Source organism: Engystomops pustulosus, chromosome 10 (assembly GCF_040894005.1).
Source record: "Engystomops pustulosus chromosome 10, aEngPut4.maternal, whole genome shotgun sequence".
Taxonomy (NCBI): Eukaryota; Metazoa; Chordata; class Amphibia; order Anura; family Leptodactylidae; genus Engystomops; species Engystomops pustulosus.
Genome location: NC_092420.1, coordinates 22,493,319 through 22,515,520, shown reverse-complemented (window position 1 = coordinate 22,515,520; position 22,202 = coordinate 22,493,319). Strand labels below are relative to the sequence as shown.

Below are 22,202 nucleotides of genomic sequence, written 5' to 3'. Positions count from 1 at the left end.
ACAATCCTCAATAAGGAGCATTTCTGAAAATTAGGGACCTATAAGATGTGAAACACTTTTCATATATCAGTTGTCGAAAATTACTCGGAAAGATTCAGTAGAACCAAAACAAATCCGTAGAGCAGGAAAGGTGAGCTCTTTGGCTCTCCATTACTGTTGCATGGTGCTGCATATTTTTGTTGCCATCTCACACAGTTAGTGGTTGCAATATTCACAAGAGGGTTAACAATAACATAAATGCTCTACAAAACACTGGAGGAACTGCAAGAAATGGGGATCTACACGGCACTTGACTTGGAAAGAAGACTTTATTTGGAGATAACTCACACTACATATTTCGGCTTCGGAAAAAAACATCATTCACCTAAAGAAGGCTACGGTCCGAAACGCGTAGTGAGAATTGTCTCCAAGTCATCTAAGTCATCTTGTGCTGTCTGGTTCCACATTTCTAGCAGTCTTCTTTCCACGTACTTGATGTCAAGGGAGCTGCTTTACAAGGTAGCTAAAAGAGGCGTGTTTTTTTCTTATCCCATCCTGGAAAATTTTGCATATTTTCCTAGAAACCCCCTAGCATCTATGGCTATAAGACTCCACACATCTACATGGCGCCTTTAATAGGCAGTCTCCGCAAGGAGAATTTTTACTTCCTGCCCCATATGCCGCTTGGGACAGTTTTTGCGGAGGAATGCTCCCAATTGGGGAACTGATGTGAGGTGGACATTCTGCTGCAGTATTGTATGTACCAAGCCTAAGACATAGAAAATCCCAGACCAGGTTGGTCCCATTAAACTTGTTTTGGGGCCCTTTCAGGCATATCTATTTCGGTGTACCGATGTACACAACTGAATTTGCCAATTTATAGACAGCACATTTTACACTTCATATACTCACTTTGCTCTTCATAAACTTTGAATGACTTTTATAGACTTCCATCTGTTTGATCTCTTCCTCTCGGTCTTCTGTGTTGAGGACACCATTGGTTTTTATGATTTGAATTTCATCTTCTAGATCTCTAATATTTCGTTCAAGGGATGCTATTTTGGTATCCTGTATGAAATAAATAAAAACCTCAGTTAATATTTTGGACAGAACAGCTAGTAGGAATATAGGTTAATCCAAGCAATATGTGAAGAGCCAGTGAGTCCTGGTCAGTATATCAGGCCATTGTATATATCACACAATCCATGCCATGCAATGCTTTGTCTAGTCACCACCACTTCAGACCAATTTCTCTTTCCCACAGTGGGGTATGCTTCTGACCGAATGTTGAATCCAATTTTTTTACCATGCAGTATCCTTTTTGGTAGAATATACTGTTCCCTATAGGACACTTACCACCCAAATGTGTCCATCAACAGTCTAAGGATATACATTCCAATGCACTCAGTTCACACTAGCGTCGGCTGCTCTCTTAGGTGCTTCCTTCATGAAATTGCATATGGAAAATATATATTTTCATACAGCCAAACATCTTTTGGTCTTTGGTGTCCATCATGCTACGCTTTCATTATTTTCATTGATCAGTTCCTCGATGGATACAGCACAATGGAAAGAAGCAACATTAGTGTGAACTGAGCTTTAGGGTTTGTTCAGATAGAGGTTCTTACCATGGATTTTATCGGCAAAATCGCCCTCCCATTGATGGGAGACCACTTACACCTTGTCTTTTTTTCTGCTTTTGAGCTTTCCAACAGCCAAAAAGAAATGACAAGCCCAATATTTGGTTTGAAATCCGAGTGGACACTGCTCGGAATCAAGGGCATGTCAGTCAAATTTCGTGCTGGAAAGCCCAACGGTGAATTACACCCCTAATTTGACCTGGATTTCCCGGTGAAAATGTACCCTTGTGTGAACATACCCTTAAGGGGTAAAATAGGTCAAATTGATTGTTTTCCCCTAAAGTGGAAAGCTCTGCAACTGTCTCCCTTTGAAAAACAATGGGATAAAAATTTTGGAAAGATTTTGAGATCTAATTATTGTATTTTATTAATGTCAATTACTGCTTTGCAAGATCTAATTCCTGAAAGCTTTAGTACACAGTTAATTATGGTGAGACATTTAGTAGACATGCCACAAACTCAAAATGTAAGCTATTAGTACATCAAAGTAATCATAGCAACCAAACAAGAGATTCAGCTGTATAAATAGAAGAAAATCTAATTCATCCGTACAGGAAAATACAAGGTAGATACCAGTAAGAGCTGAATGGCAGAGCTGTTTGCTGCATGCAGAAAACATGGCCTTGAAATTCTTCTCCGAGAGGTACTAGAAACAGATACTGAACACAATGATGTATTCACTGCGGCAAATCACCCATTAAGTGTGCAAAGCAGAAGATCCATATGTAATCCCCACCAAAAAATAGGATCCCAAATCCAAGGAATAATTATTAGTAGCAAAATAATTTATTTTGCCTCTAATTGTAGGAGGACGCAGTCCTGTAACTTTTTAACAATTATTAGTAATAGCAAATAATATATAAGTTATTATGGTGCCACATGCAGCAAACAGGTCTTTGGTTAGACGGCATTGGGTTAGCTGAAAAGAAGAAGTAGAGGTATAAATAGGAACATATAGGTCTACACAGCACAAGGAAGTTTAAAGGGATTGTCTCTTAAAGACATAAAGGTCTGGACAATAGGTGGTCCCTGCTAGTCTTGTCTAACCTCTATACATCATGGAATAGGGCAGTGTAGTGCAAAAATGCACAACTCATGTAGGTATTAGGGAGACACTCTAGTGGCTCTTCGGTCTTGCCTATCTCCCCTATAATTCCAGTCGTACACATGTAGCTGTCTGCTGAACATTTGGATCCCAATACGCCACGTTCAGGTCGGCAAAGTGTGCTGTTACCACACAACTCTGGTGACAACTTACATTGAATTGAGTAGGTTGCATTCCAACAAGTCTGATTTCCTTTCCCTTAAAAGGTTTTTTTTTTTTTGGGGGGGGGGAGAGGGGTAGAGGGTGGAAATATAAACTACCTATACTCACCTTTCTGTGTTAGTGTGTGGCTACTCCCATCACTACCGACCAATACAGAGACCCAGCCATGACGTCCCATTGACAGAACATGCCTTCTACAGCTTCTAGTTGTGGCCCGTGTTCGGCTGCAAAAAGTGTCACAAGAGATCGGCAGTGATGGGCGGTGCCATGCTCCAACAGAGAGCTGGTAAGAGGAGGTAGAAAGTTTCTTATATTTTTACCCATTGGTCCCCATGTTTTTCTCATACCATCCTGTCTAGTATCATTTGCATGATGTGGTTTTCCATAAAATCTAGGGATTGTGGGTCACTACTTTATGTTTTGTACAATACTAAATAAGAGGCATCTGTATATCAAAATATCAAAATCAAAAGCAGCTCCTAGTGCAGTGGTGGGCTACTTCCAACTACGATAAACAATTGGCACACCTGGGACACGTTTTTTTTGTTTCCAACAAAGATGTGGGAACACCCTTCGGTAGAATGGAGGGCCCACCATTGTAATCTTTGCACTGACCCTCTCCAATGTATTAAAATGGTGGTGGGTATGGTCTAAGGAAGAACTAAGACTATGTGATGTCTGAAGAAATAATGCTTTCATCTATACAAAGTTGTTGGAACACCCTTGGGTAAATTGGAGGGTCCACTATTTTAACCTTTGCACTGGCCCTCTCCAATGTGTTAAAATGGCCCTGGGTATGGTCTAAGGAAGAACTAAGACTTTGTGGTGTCTGAAGAAATAATGCTTTCATCTGTAGACAACCAGGACAAGTTTATTTTCTCCTTATTATTCATACAGATGGTAGACTGAATAGGTAAATTAGAGAGAAAACGATTCATCAAACACACCAGAGCAGTATAAGAAAAAACAAACACACACAAACCTTTCAACTTACCTGCCAAATAAAATCTGGATCAAAGCACAAAGACGGAGATCTCTACAAGGAGTAAGGTAAAACCACAGATTCATATTGAGTTGGATTCTCCAGTTACAGCACATTCAAGTCACTGGTTCTACCTCGTAATCATAACTCTGACGGACTATTGGCCCAAATTCAAGAACACCATAAGCTAAATTACAGTAGTTATGGAAAGGGAGATAGCAGCGATTGGGGGTAAAAGACAGCGGAATGATCATGACATGAAATTGAAATAGCTTTATACGTTAGTGGTGTATTTATAAAGTCTCTCAAATTAAATTTAAGCTCTGAAATTAGAAATATGGCAAAAATCTACTGGATCGACAATACTTAACATAATATGTATTGCATGTTGTGTATGTAAATTGTTAGTAAATATGGAAATATTCACATTATGTTACAACGAAGTGTTATTTAAAAGGGTTGTCCAAGTTAGCCCCTGATTATGAGAATGGGGGTCCATTGCACCCCCAAAGAACAGAGCAGCACATGCACCCTGCTGCTTTATTCGTCTCTCTGCCGCTGATGGAGCCAATTGCCACCCTGGGCTATCTCCGTCAGTTCCATGGACAATGAATGGAGCGGCAGCGTCCATGTCAGTCCTGCTGCTTCTATCTTTTGGAGTACAACTGGGGTAGAACAGACCCCATTCTTGTGGTATGAGTGAGACCCCCACTGATCAGCAAGTTAGACCCTATGCTGTGGATAGGGCTAACTTGTCCTGACCGAAAAAACCCATTTAACCAAAAAGGGTACTCTGGAACAATTACTGTCGATGTCAGTAGTGTTCCTTGGAGGGATCTTCTAAGGTTATTATAGATGATTAGTATATCACATAGATTCAGCATAAGTCTGAATTTTGGGACCCCAGTAAATTAAAAGCAAAGAGATGAAAGTCTTTTTTAACCTTCTTCCTACATGCTCATTATCCTACAGTACAGTACAATCCCGTCAACTTTTATATATCTGTGTATTTATTGCTCTAATATTTTTCAATTTTGAATTTTATTAAAAAGTTTTTAATCATCACCTTTATACCCCATTATCTTATGATTCACTAGACCGCTGTCCTTTAAAATGCCCCCTGTGCCGTGTCATCTCACTAAAAGCATCTCAAGGATAATTTGCCTGGACCTTCATGTGCACAGAATGCATTTCCTTAATGGCTGCATTTCCACATAATTAAAAGGTAAAGTTCACTCCAAAAACAAAGCTGATTTACTTGAGGCTTCCACCATTTAATTACGAGGGGACACGGGACGTGAAATATGCCCTGCTGCCAAGTAAAAACTGCAGAGCAGCAAACATTTCTCCGCACAGACTGTAATTTGCTAAAGTGGACTTCCACCTTGGGATTTACTTTAAGTACGAAATTAGGGAATAAGGCTACATTCACACGACCGTATGATTTCTCCAGTCCTGTATTTACGGGCCGTATGAGCCCGTATATATGTGACGTTTTTCATCCATATGCAGCAAGTATGTAACCCGTATTTTATACATGCCCATAGACTTTTAGGGCATACAGAACTGAAATACGGGAGAAAATAGGACATGCTCTATATTTTTATACGGCCAGTATACGGTACGTACACTCCAGTGTCAAAAGCGGAAATATAAATGGTTGGACGTATTGTCCATTGAAATGAATGTGGCCGTATGTAACCCGTAAAAAAACGGTACGTATACGGCCGTTTTCATACATCCGTGTGAATGTAGCCTAAAACTGGGAAAATATCCCCAATATAGTCATTGTCAACCCTTTCTTAAATAGAAAGAGAGTGATATATGATATAGTGTAGTGATGTACTGCACATTAGAGAAAAACTAATACTACAATTTCTAATTATATTGCGTTAAGTGCACCTAACCCTATAAACTTTTCAATATAATCCTTGTTGCCCGTATTAATAATAATACCATGTCTGACCATTATGTTATATTGCTAATATTCTGCCTTTAATTATGGTTTTCCCATGTGTAGGCTCTAAGCACACGACCGTATTGGGTGCCGTGATCTGAACGCACAAATAGCGACCAGGTTACGGCCTCCATAGAGGTCTATGACACTAAGTCATGTACCCTTTCCCAACTCCACACGGCCGTGTGCTTCACATGGTGAAGCACATGGCCCTATTCATGGAGCTTATGCCCTCATGCACACAAACATTTTTTCCTCAAGTGATGGTTGTGGTTATGGTTTTTTCTGCTTGCTCATTACTACATGTATTTCTATGGACTCATACACACAATTGAGGATTCCTCAGCCCCGAGCCTTGTACCCTGAGGTAAAACTCAGAGCAGGGCCTATTCTTGGCCATGTTTACGGTTCTACCCTCCCTCAGAAGTCTATGGGGCTGTGAAAAATACAGATGGCACAGTGTGTCAGCCATGTGCCATCCACATTTGCCTCAGGTAACGCAATCATGTGACAATGCAATGTGTTGGGACAAGCTAATGACATAATTTTTTTTTTATGTGTATTCTCATACGTAATGTTGACACAAGGACCATTTTTGGTATCAGGTAAAATACTGTTAATACACAAACCACAAAAAGAGGCCCATATTTAGCAGCTGTAGAAAAATGATGTGTGTACGAGGCCTAATTCTCATATGTACTTGAAGTGGTGAAAGAAGATGGCTGCTTTCGAAATCAATAAAAGTCTGAATAAATAGTTTGTATTGGGTTGAGTTGCAATATCAGGCACAACCAGTGGGCTACAGTGGCGCCGTTTCTGAAAAAAGCCATTCGTGCTTTAGTAATCTCACCCGAGTGATGAAAATACATGTCATCACTATATTAATATGCCTATTTTGTATCCTGTGTGCGCTGCTTAAAAAAAGTGAAGAAATCTAGCAGCTTTATGACCCATGTTAAATTGAGATTTTACGCTCTAACGAGCTAGAATCATACAGACGTGTAATCATATATATTTAACGGGTCTGCAGAGAGCCAAATGCATATTGCAAAAGCTGTCCTAGTATAGAAGTGATGCCTAACTGATGGGGGGACCTCTTGTACATTGAGGATGTACTATGTGTAAAAAAAATAAATAAATAAGCAAATCTGAAAAAAACCCTGAAATATTAGACTGATGCTATACAACCCAGATGTTCCTAAAACCTCACTGTACTCAGATTTCTTAGTTTCTTTTTTTTGTCCATGTAAGGGGGACCTAGTATGTGATTATTCTCCTTCTCTAGAAGATAGCTCCATGGTATAGCATGTAATGATATATTGATATATATATACTACTGTGGAGCCCAAAAGAACTCCCTAAGTGTCCAACTACCCAATAATAGAGCAGTGTACATGAGCCCTCATGTAAATGTCCTACATATCCACTACCAGACGGCCAAGTCACTGTCAAGCGGATCATGCAGGTATTCTCTTTTTCCATTAATCAATCTATTCTCGGAAGTCCCACAAATGTGAATTGAAAAAGCCTTGCATATGTGATCACTTCTTCACCAGACAATCCACCAGAAACCAACCTTTAAAAATTGGGAACCTTGATGCTTGATAGTAATGGGTAAGAGAGGATAGTATCAGCAGCATCTAAAATAACTTTAGCCCCAGAGATAAAGCTGTTAGACCATTGTTGGGGGACCAGTGTTCGCGAGACATTCTGAGATAGGTCCCACATATGGAAATGTCATAAATTTCCAATTTTGGAACACCCCCTTAAAAAAGGGGTGGACCACTTATACTAAAATTTATCAAAACAAGTATGAGGGTTAATATAATGTAATATGGGTCCCTATTAAAGGAAATCTACCACCAGGATCAACCAAGCACATGTCTGCTCCCTTTGGCAGGATGTGCTCTTCCGAACTTTTGATGCCCTTGTTTTTACGGAAAAAAAAAAAACTTAGTTAACAGCTATGGAGCACGGAGCCCCTGAGGCTAATATTTGTAAAGCCTATTTTTAAATTTTAAAAAAATAAAACACAAGGGCAGAAGAAGCCGCCTTCCGGCATATAGAGGGGGCTGTACAGTCACAACTTTAACAGGGTAAATATAAAATTGCTGACCCTATTAGGGTGTTAAAAAAGTAACAGGGTGAGTATAAGTGGCCTATCCCTTTATAAAGACAATGGTTAAAAGTTTACATCAAACCAAATCATCTGAGTTACAGTTCAGTGTATGGAAATTTCCAACAGGTTCTCTAGGAACAATTGCAACATTCCTTTAAGATATAGTTGACACCTCCCCTTCCATGGACATCCAAACTTGCATCATGGCACCCAACTTTTTAGGTTGTGTCCCTACAGGATCTAATTACTTGTAGTAGCACAGAAAATACGACAACAACAAAACTAAGCCTAGAAACCTGTTGTTCTAACTGATCTTTTCAGTATAAATATATGCTGCAGAATTTCCCAGCCAACACAACAATTTACCATAAAGATTCCGCAGCAGAATATGTGGAATTTCACCCAAGGACCTGTCTCGTATTTTCAAGTCAACCTTCTAAAATTATAGGGTAGATAGGGCAGGTCATAAATTAATATAAAAATTGTATAAAAGTATAAATTTAAGGTGTTGCATTGCAACAAAAATGTTAGTGAGTACAATAAAAAGTCATCTAAATCCCACAAAATAGCTGGGAATACAAAAAGACTTGTAGTATCTATAGTATCTATATAGTATATGTGTATTAGTGTTCACAGAACTAGATATTTAGGGAACATAAAAAGCAGGTAATGACATGATGTACTGTATGTTTGTCACATAGGAAGGCAGGGAATATAATCTTTTATGGGATGATAGATGATGGAATACACAATAGATATGTGACCACTACACATAGTACAAGCAACGTAAAAACATGTGATGGCTTTGCATACAGCCGTGTGTAGAAGATGGGATAACTCGAGTACAGCACAGTATCCAGGACAACAATTACCTTCATCTCGATGACGGTCTGCAGAGCTTTGGTCTTGGCCGATTCCGACTGAAGTTGATTCCGTCTGTGCAGCTCCTGCGGAGGAACACGATAGAAATAAGCCTGGCGACTCATACTTTCATTTTATTAATCAGGATCATAAAATAAATGGAAGGTATAAAAAAAAAAATATAATAAAACGAGGCTGGAAGTTAATTTGTTAAAGCGTATAGAAGAGTCTACAGGTACTCGAGTCTGCAGCAGTCACTGTCTTGTGTTACAGCCAATGCATGAATTAATGCTGGAAGCGTCGTCAATTATTAATGTTCACCATTGCCAAGGTAGCAGGCTACGTCTTAATAATAACAGCACGCCGCCGCCGTCCTCCTATTGATGTCATATTTTTTCTTTGAATAATGTAGAAAACAGAAACAAGATATTTAAAGCTTTGGTCAATAGTGTTAGCATAAAGCAAAGGTGTACTATACAAATAGTAATGTGGGGTAAGCTGAAAGTAGTGCCTGGGAGAGCCCGAGGGCCCCTAGTCCCTTTTCTTCGCTGGGTATATGAGGCTTAGCTCCAACTGAAGGGAGCTGAAGTAACAAAGCTTAGCCACTATACAGAGGATGGAGCTGTTCTGGCTCGGTTCTTTATGTTAGTTCCAGCACCAGAGGCAGCCCAGAGCATCCCTCGGGGGCACTAGAGGATTAGCTAAAAAACTAATTTGGGCAGCTGTACAATAAATTAGGTAAATCTGTGATTGTAGGTTTCCTTTAAGTGTTTCTTTGGCGTCACATAAAGCCCTCTTCATACCATGTACCTCAGATAGAGCTTTGTTCCAATTATGCACTGCAGGCAGAGCCCTATCTTTCCTACTAGGGGTTAATTTACACACAAGTGTTTCTACTATGTACTAACGAGGATTGCTGGATATTAGGCCTCATTTACAAGGCCGTCTGAAGGATGTGTATCTAACTGCAAATTTGACGGCAATGGTGGCCCGGCAGCAGTACGGTGCCACACACGTGGCACATCCGCACCATACACGGGGAAAAGATAGAGCACCCATTTTTACGGCCATGTGTATGGCTACCCCGGTTACGGCTGGGAGGGCATACTTCTGTGTGAATGTACCCTAACACTGTATAACCACACAAATATTTGAATGTTCATCATTTTATACGCTGTACTGTATCACTTATACTGATTTGCTATATGTAACCATGTTTCCATACTGTATTCGGAACGATGATATATCTTTTGTTCTAATGAGTTGTGACCACTCAATTGATCACGGTGCTTTATATACTGAAAAGACTCAAAGTGGGCAAGGCTGCATTTCCAGATAGTATCAGTGCAAGACTACTCAAGACCTGTGGTGATCAGCTTTGTGGTGTCATTGCACATATGTTCAAGGGTACCACAACTGTGGAAAACATCTTGTGTGATATCAGTTCCAAAAACACTTCACCCATCGGACCTCAACAGCTACAGACCAGTGGCATTAACATCCCATGTGATGAAGGTCTCCGAGAGGTTGGTTCTCGCACATCTTCGCCTTCTATTGAGCTCATCTATGGACGCCCTACAGTTTGCTTATCAGCCAGGCAATGGTGTAGATGACGCCATCATCCACCTTCTACATCAAACTCTTTCTCACTAGGAAAACCGGGGAACACTGTGAGAAAAAATGTTCTGTGATTTCTCTAGTGCTTTCAATACTATACGGCCAGGGCTACTAAGAGACAAACTGGAGCTGGCTGGAGTGGACCACCAACTCTCTAGTTGGATCCTAAACTACCTCACAAACCGACCATACTATGTGAAAGCCCAGGACTGTGTGTCAGATACTGTGATGAGTAGTACAGGTGGACCTCAAGGTACAGTTCTGGCTCCCTTCCTCTTCACATTATACACAGCAGACTTCGGGTACAATTCAACTAGCTGCTACCTCCACAAGTTCTCTGATGACTCTTCTATAGTAGGCCTCATTACAGGTGAGAACGACAGGGAGTACAAAGATTTGATCCAGGAATTTGTGGACTGGTGCCAGCGAAACCACTGAAGCGTTGATATATGGGTGAATAGCCCTACACATTTTCACTGTCCTAAATTTGGAGTGCTGCCTATTTTTTGGTTTTAATACAAGTGGACCTGTTGGATCGCGTCCTGGGATAGCACCCACCATTCCTATAGCTGTGCTGTTTTTTCCCCCATTTTTACAACATATACTGTATATCTATAACTTTTTCACTCTAGTGTGCAAGTTAGATGTGGTGGGCCACCGTGCCTCCATATAATGTATATTGTAATGACGGGTGTTTATTATTTTATAGTAGAAAAGCTCTTATTTAGTATTCAATGCACCAAAATGGAAAAATGTATTATTGAATTAATACCTATAGACAAGTACAAATACAATTAATAGTAGGAAGTTATGACGTTAACATAATTGTAAGATTAGATTAGTTGCTACAATGCGTTAGAAGAGTCAGTCTAGTAGAAATAGGTTCTCCTCACTAGGAAGTCCTACCTTCTTCTATCGCCTAGGTAGTGGTCACTGGATGGAGAAAAGCATAGGTTATGATCACAATGGCAAACTGGTAATATAATTAATAGCATGAAAGCAAAGAGAAAGCATACACCTTGCCAAAAAAATACTAATAAATAAATAAGACCAGGAATACAAAATGAAACCCTTGAAAACAGTAGCCCAAATCTGGTTAGTCCCATCAATGTGGACAATGGCAGCTAGGAACCTGTGAGTACTCCCATTGGCAGTATAAGTTGAATTAGGACCTATTAGCATATCCCCATACATGTTAACAAAATGTTTGGTTGGATGTCACGGTTACACAAAGGATGTGTAGCGGAGAACCAACCCTTTTGTCCTAAATGTCATAACCCTAATGACCGTTCTGTAATAACCTTAACAAGTTCTGTAATGAAGACCCTCTCCTCTATGAACACCACTGGCAAATGAAGTGACACTAAAAAGGTGAACAATGACTTCACCAAGGCTTTTAGGGAAACCGATAAGTAGACATTTAAACATGACTAATGCAAATGATAGGCAAGGTTATCCAACCCCATGAGAATGATGTATCTTGAAAATAAAAACCTTGTAGTTTAAATAGAAAAAGCCCTTATATAAAGCAAAGATTACAGGCTATTTAAGTGGATTGGTCTCCAGAGGTGTCCCAAAGTACACCCCTGCTACCCAATACTTTCCTGTCCATCTTATTGGTTCCAGCTGCTACTGACTCAGAGTCCTCCACCTTGTGTTTGAGCTGGTGAAGCAGCACATACTTTAGGGCTCTCCCGAGATTGGATTTCCGTGCTCTCAGCACATCGATGATGTGTGGAATTTCTGATTGTCCGAGCTCAGACACTGATCTCTTGTCTGAGGGACTGGAAGCTAAAGTAACATAAACAGCTTCTCCCCATCCACTTACCAGTCTCCAAATGTCACTGTAATCAGTGAGATCCGCAACTGTGATGGGGAAATCCCTAAGAAAATAACCATGTGGATGGAACATCGGCATCAGACCGGCTAGTCACATCTCAAGACGTTGGGACTTCAGAGTTGACAATGTTCTACAGCAAAACTTTAAGACCTCAGTCTAACTTTCACATGTATAAAACCCCTGAAAGATCATGACTATTTGACTACCGTAAATTGCCAAATCAAAAGTCCAATTTGAATCAATGAAAAAACTTTCTGGAAACGAAAGACTTAATATGATCTTACTTTTGTGGACAAGAGGAAAGCAGACAACAATATTTGTTTAAACATTTGATGTCTTTTTCTATCCTACTGGACAAAAAATGCATTAGGCGGCTCCACCGCTCCTCCAATAAACCTTGCAAAAAAAACACAATAACCAATTAGAGGCTTGCTACAGCTTTCACTCAGAGTACATGGGTGCAGCTCTGGAACTCACTACGGAGAGCACCTCAGGGTGAAAGTTGCAGCAAGGTGTAACACAAAGTGACTTTATGGCTACTAGAACCACTCTTTTACCATAAGTTGTAGTGTTACAAAATGGTAGAGTAGGTTTACGTCTATACGGGGCCTTATATTTAGACTACAACTAAAAGTTTCCTTTTACAAACATACAAACAAAAACAATTCTATCTTAAGAAAGAAAATAACATTTTTAAACATATCTGAATATATATATTGTCCATTTAGCATAATACACGACTTGCTGCCGGAGGAAAAGATTCCATCAATATTTCAGCATCTTGGTTGTAACCAGGGCACATCACATTAGGTGTGGACTGCACATGCTGCATATTTAATGGAATTGATGTATTGTCCTATAAAATATTACATTACAGTACAAGCAAAGTACAGGGAACTATGATGGCACCGGGAGTCAGGCCACTCAATGTGACCCAGAATCACATGAAAAAAATAGGATGTTTAAATCCTTTGTGGATCGGTGGATGCTTTAAGAGGACAATTCAAAATAACTCCACAAATTGTATATTCTGCTATTTACAGCAATATGGCAGAATCTGTGCCTACGAGAAAGGGTGATATAGTTGTAAGTACAAAACCAGTAGTAGAAGGTTAGTAGAAGGTTCAAAGCATGAAAAGGATGAACTATGGTAATACTACTTTCCTTGCGTTGGCCAATGGCAAGAGGGTCCTAACAGGATGTGCAATGAGAATCCAGACTGCTTTCTAAAGTCTAAATGTCCTTGTCCTGTAATTCAGGCTGCCAAACACACAGGGTCCATGATAAGTAAAGGCACCGTCCCCCATGGTTAGGTGCCTGAGTAACAAGGATACTATTTCTATACAGTTCAGCAAAGGGGAATGTCAAGTTTGTCCATCTTCTCTATTTTGGACACCTCCCTGTTAAACCTTCACAAGGCTGTTCCTTCTGCGCAGAAATCTTCATGTCCTACCACTAGCAAACCTGTTCTGTGACTTTGGGGGTATCTAGATCCCTACAAGAGTGTTAAAGGGTAAAGTCCTGGAGGATAGTTACATAGCACCCTCCGCACCCTTGTCCAAACTTAAATCAGTTCATTGACAGTGTGGGTTCATAGCTTCAGTATTACAACAATTTCTTTTCATGTCATCATATCCATTATGAAAAGGGTCCATGAGATATGATATCCTATTGTGGTAAATCCATACATATCAGTTAATAATTTTATGAAAGTAAATGATTTTACGTTATGCCTGGTGAATACATCTTATCACAAAGAAGCTTAAAAGGGTTTTCTTGCCCGAGTATTGACATTTGATTTAATACATCTGACATATACATACATTGCTTCAATTGAATGTTATTAAAAACATGTACCTGTGTGATAATTTAACTGGATGTAGTCATATGGTCCCTTAGAAACTTGTTGTCCTTGGATATGACCAACACTTCTGGAGGGATTGCACACTGTGGTAATGATTACTGAATCCAAATGGTCATGCTCCTCAAAAGTGCATGTGTGGCTAATGGTGCCATGTTGTTTAGGTGGTCGTATCCAAGGACAGCCATCTCATTTCTAAAATAAAACATGGAAACATTTATGTAAATCATCTTCACGCTGGTAACTTTTTTTAATAACATCCAAATAATTAAATGTAAATGTATGGCAAAAAAATTAAATGAAATGTGAATGTCCAGATGGAAATACCACTTTTAATATCCATGACTAATCCACCACATCTGTACATAACCTAAGGGTATGGTCCCAATCCTGCATAGGTCCTATAGATAAATGGACCCATGTTCCAGTATGGCCTCACATTTTCATTAGGAGGCAGTAATCTGTCAGCTGGCTAGCATATTGCAGGCTATGCTGACTTTACTGCGCGTTACACAACATGTGTGTTTATGAGGTCAGCAGTAATGGCTGGGACATTACTGAGACATTGTCTGACAATTATTTTCCCACAAGATGGTCGTACATTGTTATGTAACTAGGCCCCATCAATATTAAGTGGTAGAAGCACACAAGGCCGGAGGGCTTTATTTATGTCCATGCTCTTACACTTAGTAGCATGAAGTCGCCACTGGGAATCAGCTAGAAGTAACATTATAAAGAACAGATGCAAAACCACAGAAACCTCCAGACAATGTAGAGGCATAGGGTGCAGGAAGCCACTTTATTCCACTGTTGTAACATACTGTAGCTAAGAGAAAATCATTTAGGTGCGAAAAGTAAAAGATACACAAAGATTCAACAAGATCCTGTAGGCAAGTGTATATTACATCTAACATATAAGAAACTGCTTTCTAGAGAAATGGCAAAGGATGAAAAATTATTATGGTAAAGCAATTTTTTTCTAAAAAAAAACAGTGCCACGCATGTCTGCTGGTCATGTTGAGTATTGCAGCTCATTGAGTAGTTGCAATATTAGATATGAGCTATCATAGTATCATAGTATCATAGTATATAAGGCATCAAGTCCAACCTTTAAGAATTAAATAAATGTTTTATCCCCATAACCCGTGATATTTTTTCTCTCCAGAAAGGCATCCAGGCCTCTCTTGAACATGTACATAGAGTCCGCCATAACAACCTCCTGCGGCAGAGAGTTCCACAGTTTCACTGCTCTTACAGTAAAGAACCTTTGTCTATGGTGATGGTAAAATCGCCTCTCCTCTAGGTGTAGAGGACGCCCCCTGTCTATAGTGATGGTAGAATCGCCTCTCCTCTAGGTGTAGAGGACGCCCCCTGTCTATAGTGATGGTAGAACCTCCTCTCCTCTAGGTGTAGAGGATGCCCCTGTCTATGGTGATGGTAGAATCGCCTCTCCTCTAGGTGTAGAGGACGCCCCCTGTCTATAGTGATGGTAGAACCTCCTCTCCTCTAGGTGTAGAGGATGCCCCCTGTCTATGGTGATGGTAGAATCGCCTCTCCTCTAGGTGTAGAGGACGCCCCCTGTCTATGGTGATGGTAGAATCGCCTCTCCTCTAGGTGTAGAGGACGCCCCCTGTCCATGGTGATGGTAGAACCTCCTCTCCTCTAGGTGTAGAGGATGCCCTCTGTCTATGGTGATGGTAGAATCGCCTCTCCTCTAGGTGTAGAGGATGTCCCCTGTCTATGGTGATGGTAGAACTGCCTCTCCTCTAGGTGTAGAGGATGTCCCCTGTCTATGGTGATGGTAGAATCGCCTCTCCTCTAGGTGTAGATGATGCCCCCTGTCTATGGCGCTGGTAGAATCGCCTCTCCTCTAGGTGCAGAGGACGCCCCCTGTCTATGTTGATGGTAAAATCGCCTCTCCTCTAGGTATAGAGGATGCCCCCTTGTCCTGGTCACAGGCCGAGGTATAAAAAGATCTTTGGAGAGATCCTTGTACTGTCCGTTCAGGTATTTGTACATTGTAATGAGGTCTCCCCTCAGTCGTCTTTTTTCTAAACTGAATAATCCCAAATTTTGTAATCTGTCAGTGTATTCTAGTTCCCCCATTCCCCTAATAATCCTGGTTGCTCTCCTCTGCACCCGTTCCAGCTCTACTATATCCTTTTTATACACTGGTGCCTAAAACTGTACACAATATTCCATGTGTGGTCTGACCAGGGATTTGTATAAGGGCAAAACTATGTCTTTATCATGAGAATCTATTCCTCTCTTGATACATCCCATTATTTTATTTGCTTTAGCAGCAGCCGCCTGGCTCTGGTCACTATGGACTAAAGCCGCAAAGTCTCTGGAACAAAAGACATTAAAGTAGTGTGGGGGTTGTTCCACGTCAGATTTTTTTTTTTATTACTGCCTTAGGGAGGGGTAAAATAAAAAAAACTAAAGAACTACGGCCAGTGGTAGACAACTGTGGTTGGTCTACAGACTGGGAGAATGTCAAAAAAAGACCACATCACGGGGTACGGGACTCCAAGAATCATAGTGATATAAGATACAAAGAGTCCCTCCTTCCCTGCAAAATGGGCGCCATGGGATTTGTCCTTCTCCTACTGAGTTGTGGGAAAACGTACATGACCCCCCTCTACAATTGTAGCAATGGATTATTAAGGGGGGAAACAAAAACCAAGTCTCATTGTGCTGAGACACATTAATGGCCAAGTCTGAGCTCGGCTACCAGGGCCTCTGTTATGGTTGTATCTTTTAATGGTTTTTAAGCCCTGGATGCTTCATCAGGTCTAAAGAAAACAGGTATATGGAAAGTATTTATAGTAACAAGTACACGGCTAAAAGAGTGGAACCATTTAATTAAGACTTATATAATCACTAAGGCTTCTCTAAAGTAGAGTCACACTTAGCTAAGTTGCCTGTGGCTTTGAACCTCTGCCTCATTTACTTCAATGGAGCTGAGTTACAATACTAGACACAATCCATAAACATGATGGGAGTTATTTATCATTGGTTTTCCTGGGCTTTGTTGACGTAAAAACGTTTTTAAAAAGTGGCATTGAGGTTTTTTGGGTCTTTACACTGCTAAAAAGTATCACAGGTCTATTTCCGCCACTTCATTAATCTGGGGTAAACATAGAACTACTTCAAGTGCAACAGCGTGCAAAGCCAGATCCATGAATTTGGGACCCATAAAAAGTCTCATAGTTACTTTTTGCTGGGACATTTATACATTTTTGAGACTTTCTTGGGACTTTAAAAAAATTAATAAATAAATCACAGGCAGAAAGAACATTTATTAATGGGCCAAAGCCACTTTAAGGAGTCTGATGGGCAGCAGAGCTCCAAAAATAGCCGTTGTGTTGCTTTTAGAAATATACATATATAATTTTTTTTTTAAAGTGCTTAATCCTGGGCAACCTATTAGATAAATGTGTAAAATGCTGTTAGTTGATGGGGTTTGGCTCAGATTATCCAGATACCTCCCAGAGCTATAATTATCAATTATATGGTAAAGTCTTTATGTACATATATTAATTGTTTTGTCATAAGAACATCAAGTACATCTATTTCTCATATATAGTGCTATAATTTACACAGGATTTAGAATTTTTTGTTTCAAACTGTTTTGTTTTTGAGGTTTCGGCATCTGCATTCCCACCAAAAAAAAAAAGAGTCAATGTTCCTAATGTTTTCCCCATATGTGAAAAATCTGGCCACCATTAATCATGTTAGACTCAATGATAGATACATTGATATATGGATGCAGAAAACCACATTTACGCCGATGGGCTGAGGTCCCCGAGTCCATATGAATTCAAGTGTACCGAGAGGAGTTAGACTCCAAATGCACAAAGCAGCCAAACATCATGTTATAATCCGGAACAAGTATCTCTTCCTTACTGTATTAAAGGGACTTTATGCTGAAATATTACTCCCGAAAACAAAATATTTTGTGTCTGTTTCTTCTCAAAAGAAGAGCACACTGTCTCCCAGATATACAGTACAGAATGATTATTTTTGTAGAATATATAATTTTGTGATGTTCTGACAGTTAACAGCAAAATCCTCCTTAAAATACATTTTTAGAAAAACAGTAATTATTTATTGGTAATGTTGTTTCCTGGAACCACAACAGCATCCACCAGAGAGAGCGGGGCCTGCCCCCGGGACAGGAAACCGAGACCTTTAAAATCTTCCCCTTCTGATCGTGCCTCATGATCCACAGACTGTATGAGACTTATATGGTTAGATTTTGTGGACTCATGGATAATCAGTCTATGAGAACCACCACCAAAAAGAATTATACAATTCCAATTTTTTATATATGCTGCACCCTGTGAGGGGAGGTGAATAAAAATAAGTCACCAGAAATAAGAGGGAGGGTAATACACTGTGCTGTTGTGGTTCCTGGAAACAACATTACCGGTAAGTAATTAATTGTTAAAATAGAGAGAGAATATAGAGAGAATAAAATAGATAATTATTAGGGTTGGACTACAGAAGAAAGGACCCTTCGATCAAAGGATAGTTCATGAGCACCCGCCACATCCACCATGTAATGCCTGAAAAAGGTGTGTGTGAATGACCATGTAGCGGCCTAATAGATCTGAGCGACAGAGACCTCTCTAAACTTTGCATAGATCAAGGACACTGCCCTAGTAGAGTAAGCCCTCCACTCTACTGGAACTGGGATATCTGCATGCTTGTAAGCTGTGGAGATGGCCAATTTAATCCATCTAGCAATTGTATTTAGGAAAGCTTCCTTTCCCTTCTCCTTTCCTCTAAATAATACAAAAAGGCTGTTAGACTTCATCCATTCAACTGTCCTCTCCATATACTTGACTCCTGCCTGTTTCATGCCAGGTTTGTGAAAATCTCCCTCCCTAATGGATTTGTACAGAATGTTGGCAAAACAATTTCCGGAGTTCTATGAAACATGGAAGCAACCTTAGGAGGGAACGATGGATCGGTCACCAAGACCAACCTATTGTCCATTACTTGGTGTTGGGGCTCTTACAGGATAGTGCTCACCAACCCATCTAGCCGATAGCTACTAAGAACACGGTTTTAAGGGTTAGCCATTTTACTGAGATATCCTGAGTTCAATACTAAGGATAGGTCCCAGGGAGGAATCAAACATCTCTTAACGGGAGTAATATGAGAGGCTTCCCTAATAAACCTCGGAACCCACGGATGGGAGGCCAGGGGTATTTCAAACAACGCACTCAGGCTGAAACATAAACCTAGAGAGTGGCTGGTTTCAACCCTTTCTCTAATCTCCTTTGCAAAAAGTCTAGGATCTTAGCCATATTTGGGTGGTCTGGGGCTAAATCTGGCTCCTGACTAAATTGAGCCTTCCACACTCTAAAATAGATATTTGAGGTAACTGGCTTTCTACTTTTCAGCAATGTAGCGATAACATTTTCAGAAAGGCCTTTCTTGACTAAGATCAGCCTTCCAGATTCCAGGCCATTAAGTGCAGAATGCTGACTGTACACAGGCAGTGATGTTACCGCCGCCTACATCCTTTGTACGACCCAGGTGCCATTGCCGCCATCGTCAAAGCCTGGGTCAAAGAGAAGAATGTGGGAGCGATGAGGAGATGGCTGCAGGGAGCGCTGGCAATTGAATATTAATTACCTAGTGACTACCTATATACTGGGGGGCGTGTGCAGTGGCTACCTATATACTGGGGGGGCATGTGCTGTGGCTACATATTTACTTGGGGGCATGTGCTGTGGCTACCTATCTACTTGGGGGCATGTGATGTGGCTACCTATTTACTTGGGGGCATGTGTTGTGGCTACAAATTTACTTGGGAGCATGTGCTGTGGATACCTATCTACTGGGGGTATGTGATGGGGCTAGCTATCTACTGGGAGGCATGTTCTGTGACTACCTATCTACTGGGAGGCATGTGGTGGGTGTCAGGATTTGGAGTAGTGATGCCCCTGGACCACCGCAGACGATGATGTAAGCGGAATTTAAGTGGCACCCAGTCTTCACCAGAGCCTGTCGTAAAGCAGGATGGTCTTGGTGCAGCGTGGTACCACCAGGTCGTTCCACAGGCGCGACTTGTCCACGGTGGAAGCCAAGGTCGAGGTACAGAATCACTAAGCAGTCTCGTGGTCACAAACAGGCAGACAGTCAAGGCAGGCGGCAATGAAGCGAGGTCGGGGACGGAGCAAGAGGTCAGGGCTAGCAGCGGAGGAAACACTGTGGAAACCTTTCTTATAGCTATGAAGCACTAAGATCCGGCAGCGAATGATGGGTCTTTATAGGAACCCGGGAAGTGGGTAGCACCAATCAGCGGCGTGCTGGCCCTCTAAATCTGCGACTGCCGGCGCATGGACAGTTGAGTGAGCTCGCAAAGAGGCACTGCCACGGAGAGGGGCACGGGTGGGGCATGTGCATATTGTACGGCTCTTACGGAATAACAAATTAAAATGTGTGGCGTTCATGGCTCTCTCAGCCAAAAAGGTTCCTGACCCCTGCCCCACAACCTCACTATCTAGAATACTTCTCTCTTGAGGCACCATTCGCCTTGTCTCAGCTGTTGGAGACTCAGAACATCTGTATTACGGGTTCTCTTTCTGTCTGATATAAACTGCTAAAAGAGAGATTAAATTATTTTCTGTTAGAAAAAAAATATCCGAATTAGGTGAATTAGAGACGGACTCTGAGTGCATCCCTGCCGGTTCACAAAAGCTACCGTTGTCACATTGTCTTAGAGGACTTTTAGATCTGTACCGTGAATGAGTGGTGAAGCTGATCTTACGGACTCTCAGTTCCCTGTAATGTGAAGAGCTTTCTGCCATTTCCGGCTCCCAGGGACCCTGGAAAAGCTGTTTTCCTAGTTGCGCTCCCCATTGACTTGTGTCCGTCACTTAAAACAAGGGCCTTTCTTGCCTCCGGGACACTCCTTTCTGAAGGTTTTCTTCTACTAGACAGCAACAGGGGGAGCAACGAACCTCCTGAGGGAGGCAAATTGTCTGGTCCAGATTGGAGACTGACCTGTCCCAGACCTTCAATATGTGCAACTGCAGGGGCCATGAATGGAACTGACCCACAGAACTGCCGGAATTGCAGCCTCATACAAGATCACGGCTAGCCAAGAGATAAGGTGAGGGAGGACACATTGGTACATCGGAATGGTTAGAAGACGTATAATACAGATAACAATATTGATGCTATTACCTTACATCTACTTTTTACTTCAGCTATAAACCTCAAAGGGAGAACTTCATGGGCAAACATAGAGCACTGGCAAACACATAGAGTCAGGCTGCCAACCATTGAAAATATTTTTCCTTGGCAATCTGACACAAATGTGCTGACAGCTGCCACATGTCAACACTTACCACTATTGACACATGGTATATAGATAGTGAAACGGGATAAAAATATATTTTTTTAAAAAACATATTTACACAGTGGCCTAAACCTCTGGCAAGAGAGATAGGGAAAGGACTGATCAAAGCAGAAACATTGCCGGTGCATAAGCTGCCCGGTTGATATTTATGTTGATTTATACATATTCATTTAAACAAAAAGGAAGCTCAAAAGGCCAAATCAACAGCTAGGGAGTACGGAGCACCTCAGGCATCATTTGCATAATCTCTACAGCCTTTATAAAAAAAAAAAACAGAGGGGGGCACACCGGCATGTAGTGTGCTTGGTTTACAATCCTCTATCCTGGTGGTAGATTTCCTTGCCGCAAACCAACAAGAGAGCCTGTCATCAGAAATTAGCCTAACAAACCACTACCAGTATATTGTCAAGCAGTTGAGCAACTTCTAGATGATGTTTCTTTCATGGCCTGGTTTGGTGGCATCATCCACAAAATCAACTTTTAGGTGAGATGTAAACTGGTTTTATTAAGTCAAGGAGGTGAAGAGTTTTACACTAGTCAAGCTTTACCTGTCTCAGAACACCCCCTTCACAGTAATTGATGGTCCTGCAACCCGGGGCATCATTGATCAGATATCCTCAAGTCCGGCGCATGATGTCAATAGCAGAGGAGGATGTGTTCAGAGGCAGGGAGAGCTTGACTTCAGTGTTAAACTCTCC

General features: G+C 41.0%; 1 protein-coding gene across 16 annotated transcripts in view; it reads right to left on the bottom strand.

The window, feature by feature from the left end:
• ERC2 (ELKS/RAB6-interacting/CAST family member 2) overlaps positions 1-22,202 on the bottom strand; it is a 606,872-nt gene that overhangs the window by 470,976 nt on the left and 113,694 nt on the right. For 10 of the 16 annotated variants that reach the window (XM_072128520.1, XM_072128514.1, XM_072128513.1 and 7 more), the window contains 3 exons: positions 8,817-8,891; positions 3,881-3,922; positions 892-1,047 (listed from right to left, as the gene is read on the bottom strand). In XM_072128520.1, the coding sequence (XP_071984621.1) occupies positions 892-1,047; positions 3,881-3,922; positions 8,817-8,891 (273 nt within the window). The remainder of the gene's footprint in view (positions 1-891; positions 1,048-3,880; positions 3,923-8,816; positions 8,892-22,202) is intronic. The other 6 variants (XM_072128516.1, XM_072128523.1, XM_072128525.1 and 3 more) reach the window with 1 other exon arrangement.